At 39.5% G+C, this 3,279-nt stretch overlaps 1 protein-coding gene across 1 annotated transcript; it reads right to left on the bottom strand.

Moving 5' to 3' along the window:
- Positions 1 to 712: 712 nt before the first annotated feature.
- Positions 713 to 3,012, bottom strand: LOC137939546 (uncharacterized). The gene is made up of 2 exons (XM_068784824.1): positions 2,623 to 3,012; positions 713 to 1,398 (listed from the first exon to the last, which is right to left on the bottom strand). Exons 1-2 carry the CDS (start codon positions 2,945 to 2,947, stop codon positions 1,187 to 1,189), a joined length of 537 nt encoding a protein of 178 aa, XP_068640925.1. The 5' UTR covers positions 2,948 to 3,012; the 3' UTR covers positions 713 to 1,186.
- Between the last annotated feature and the right edge of the window lie 267 nt (positions 3,013 to 3,279).

The following is a 3,279-nucleotide window of genomic DNA, read 5'->3' as shown; positions in this document are numbered from 1 at the left end:
ACCTGCCCAAATTTTTTAAAGTGCACTAGCTAAAAAAGTTTCTTCTTTCAAACAAAGACCCATTTTGATAAAAATAAATTGGTGTATAAAATCCGTGTCATCAGTTGAAATTTCTTTTTTAGAGCTAAATCACGTATCCAGAAAACCAGTGTCTTTTAAACCCATGACATTTTATAGTAATCAGAAGCATGGATTGATTTCAAATTAAGATGCCCCAACCTTCTGCAGTTTTTTTTTTTTTTGTTTGCTGAACCCAACTACTCTGAAGGTGGTTGAAGAAACCCCTCTCCACATTGAGCAGTTTAGGTCGAGGCAGATCACCATTTAACCTGCTTTACTTCGCACCCTATGTGCTGCTAACATGTTCGAAAGTAGTTCAATTGCATGTCTGTATGTAGTCAGTTAATGACAACATTAAAGAAGTCAAAACAACAAAAGAGTTGTTGGACCATTGAAAATATCCCTTTTGATTATGAAATACAGTAGCAGATTCAGTAACTGCCACACCCACCAGCACAATCCACCATCAATCTGTAAACACCAAAACGTAACTTCTCCCCCAGGGTTGCTATATCAAATATACAAACCTAGCTTCACTAGAACAGGCAGGTCTTTAGACAAGCAAACACCATTGAAGAAGCCACTATGCTGTCCACAGATTACCTCAAACATAGATGTAAAACATTTGGAAGGAATGGCATTGATTTCCTGTCAATAAATTATAACATACAAAATGATACAAATTCCAGGGAATTAACACCCAAGCTGCATTCCATATTACATTGACAGTTTGCACAAATATAATTCAACAGAGACTCTTGCAAGACCTATTCCCCTTAGTGTACATCATCCACAATGTAGGATATCTGAACAAAGCATAGAGTACACAAGTTTTGAAATTAACAAGGATTAAACTTTGGGGTTCACCTAGATAGATCTGTACAACAGATGAGGCAATTTGCTTTGTCTCGCTAACTAGTTTACACCAAAGAAGTCTCTTGAACAATGAGTAAGAAATAGCGCCAGCAGATTCAAGAGTACCGACAAAAATATCTTTTAGTCAATCTAATCCTGCACTATTTGTTACTTGTGGGCAAATTTTTCAACAGTGCACTTAACAAGTTACATTATGGTACAGAAGAAGACTGCTTTCTAGTGTAGTCAGACATAGAAGATGAGTTGATCATCAAGTTCTTTTTCTTTTAAATGAAGGGTGGACATCTATATTGTATTGATCAAGTTTGTTGATTGCTGTAATACACTCATTCACCCTTTTTAAGACAACAGGAATAGCAGACGCATTACTGGAGATCTTTTGTTTAATCAACTGAATTTTCTCAGCAATGGGAGAGCCCTCTTCTACTGAGTGCCCAGTGCTTGATTCAGCAAGTTCTCCTCCTACAAATGCAAATCAATTGTCAAAACAACTGCAATAATAAAAACAAAAGTAAAATAAAAATAAAAATAATAGAAACTATTTGAAATAAAAATAACAGAATGAAAGAGACAAGTGAGTCAAAGATATAATCTAGCAAATTAAGAACGGAGGGTATCTTCAAATACACCTAAGTTTGTTAGTCTTTTCCTAGGATGGTCTGCAATTTTCTGTCACATTACTCCGCCAGAAAGCATCTGATCCCTGCCAGAGTGACACACCTGGAAAACTATTTGGCACCTTTGTTTATATAATCTAAGGACTCGTCATAATACGTTTTGAAAGCTGTCAAAATTGCTTTTCCATCTTGTTTTTCTCTCTGGTTTGAAACCTTCTCTTGTTCTAAACCAACCCGAACACCCAGAAACCAAGTTATGGTAAAATGAGATGCAGTTCTCAGATGAGCATATTTTCCAGAACAAAAGCCTAAATAGAATTTGTGAAGTGTTAGCCTTTGTTTAAAAAGAATAGAAGTGCTTTTTCCTCTGAGAGTTCACCAGGAAAGAGATACAACTTGAAAGAAAAGAAAAATAAACCCGACCTACAAAATGTACCTTGAAACCAAAAAGACATTTAAGAAAAGCCCAATTCTTAATGGCTACATTGGTCGCCACTTTCGCACAACACAAGAAACATTTTTGCCGCCCAAAAGTCATTGTGGATCGTGTTTTAAGGGGACTTTGGAGCCGGGATCAGAATCTTGTATGACTGTAAGATCACTTGCATAAAAAAGACAAGAAAAAAAAAGAACTTGGATTTTTAGACTCTAGGTTCAGACGCCTAAAGGAATGTAGTCACGAGTAAAAACTCAGATAGCAAGAACATCTTCTCTAGAACTGCCTGTGCCAACTCTAAGCACTGGTGCAGCAGGATCTTCATGAAAAAGAAGCTAAATCAACGAGCGAACACAAAAACCTATAATGCATCTTAGATATCAACTAGTACCTGAATAACAAAATAAATGAAGCAGATTTAAAAATAAAAGAATTCTACTACAACTCACACTGGACTCATTTAAGCTACTTTAAACAACACCGAGCTAAAAAAACAATAAAATCCATTCTTTCTAGCGAAAAGCCTTCTTTCAAAAACCCAAAACACTATCGGCCAACACAGACAGTTATCTCATGAACTCCGAAAAGGGAAATAACGGACAAAACATAAACATTCAAAGCTCAAAAACCTACCCGACCCACGACCCGCCGCAATTTCACCATCCGCCAATTCCATCCGTGGGAGAGCCGGCCTGTTCGCGAGAAGACTCGACGCTAACGCCTCCTTGTAAAGACCCGGAAGCTTGGCTCGAAAGCGGCGAATCTTCTGCGCCATTTCCTTCACCTCTTGCTCCAGCTCCTCGATCTCTTCCTCGTCGACGTCCGAGTCTTCCAACAGAACGTCTTCTCCGTCTCCCGGCGGGTACTCCGAGCTAGGGTCCTGTGGTTCTTGCTCCGGAGCTGGCGCACGAGGGATTTCGAGTGTTTTACGGATTTGGGCGTTGGAGCTCTGGGCCATGCTCTCCCTTCCCTCTACACCTCCGGAAAAACTAAGATCCGGACACCGTTGGCGAGGTTAGGGCTTTTTTTTCCTTTTTGGAAATTTTTTTTTTGAAACTTGAATTTCGTTTCGCTCCTTTTCGTGCGTTCCGTCTCTCCCGCCCGAGTGCGGAAAACTGGATTAGATGAAGATTGGGCCCACAATGACGTATCATCTTTTTCATTCGAGAGAAAAGTGAGTCCCATGAAAGGAAATAGATCTTCTGAACCGTTTCGTCCTGCGGCCCACACAGAGTGGAGGCCTGTTCCAGGGAACAAACTGGATTGGGCCGAGGGCTCAAGAGTATATAA

Source organism: Aristolochia californica, unplaced genomic scaffold, assembly GCF_029961685.1.
Source record: "Aristolochia californica isolate CCGP_79_NKW_82.1479 unplaced genomic scaffold, dmAriCali1.0.hap1 SCAF_8, whole genome shotgun sequence".
NCBI classification, from domain to species: Eukaryota; Viridiplantae; Streptophyta; class Magnoliopsida; order Piperales; family Aristolochiaceae; genus Aristolochia; species Aristolochia californica.
Note: the sequence above shows the minus strand (reverse complement) of the source record. Positions and strands in the feature narration are given on the sequence as shown.

Bases quoted from the DNA above. Each gene is read 5' to 3' on its own strand.
- LOC137939546 (XM_068784824.1), bottom strand. From the start codon at position 2,947: ATGGCCCAGAGCTCCAACGCCCAAATCCGTAAAACACTCGAAATCCCT. The intron at 1,399-2,622 runs GTAGGTTTTTGA...TTGCATTTGTAG, and splicing joins TGCGGCGGGTCGTGGGTCGG to GAGGAGAACTTGCTGAATCA.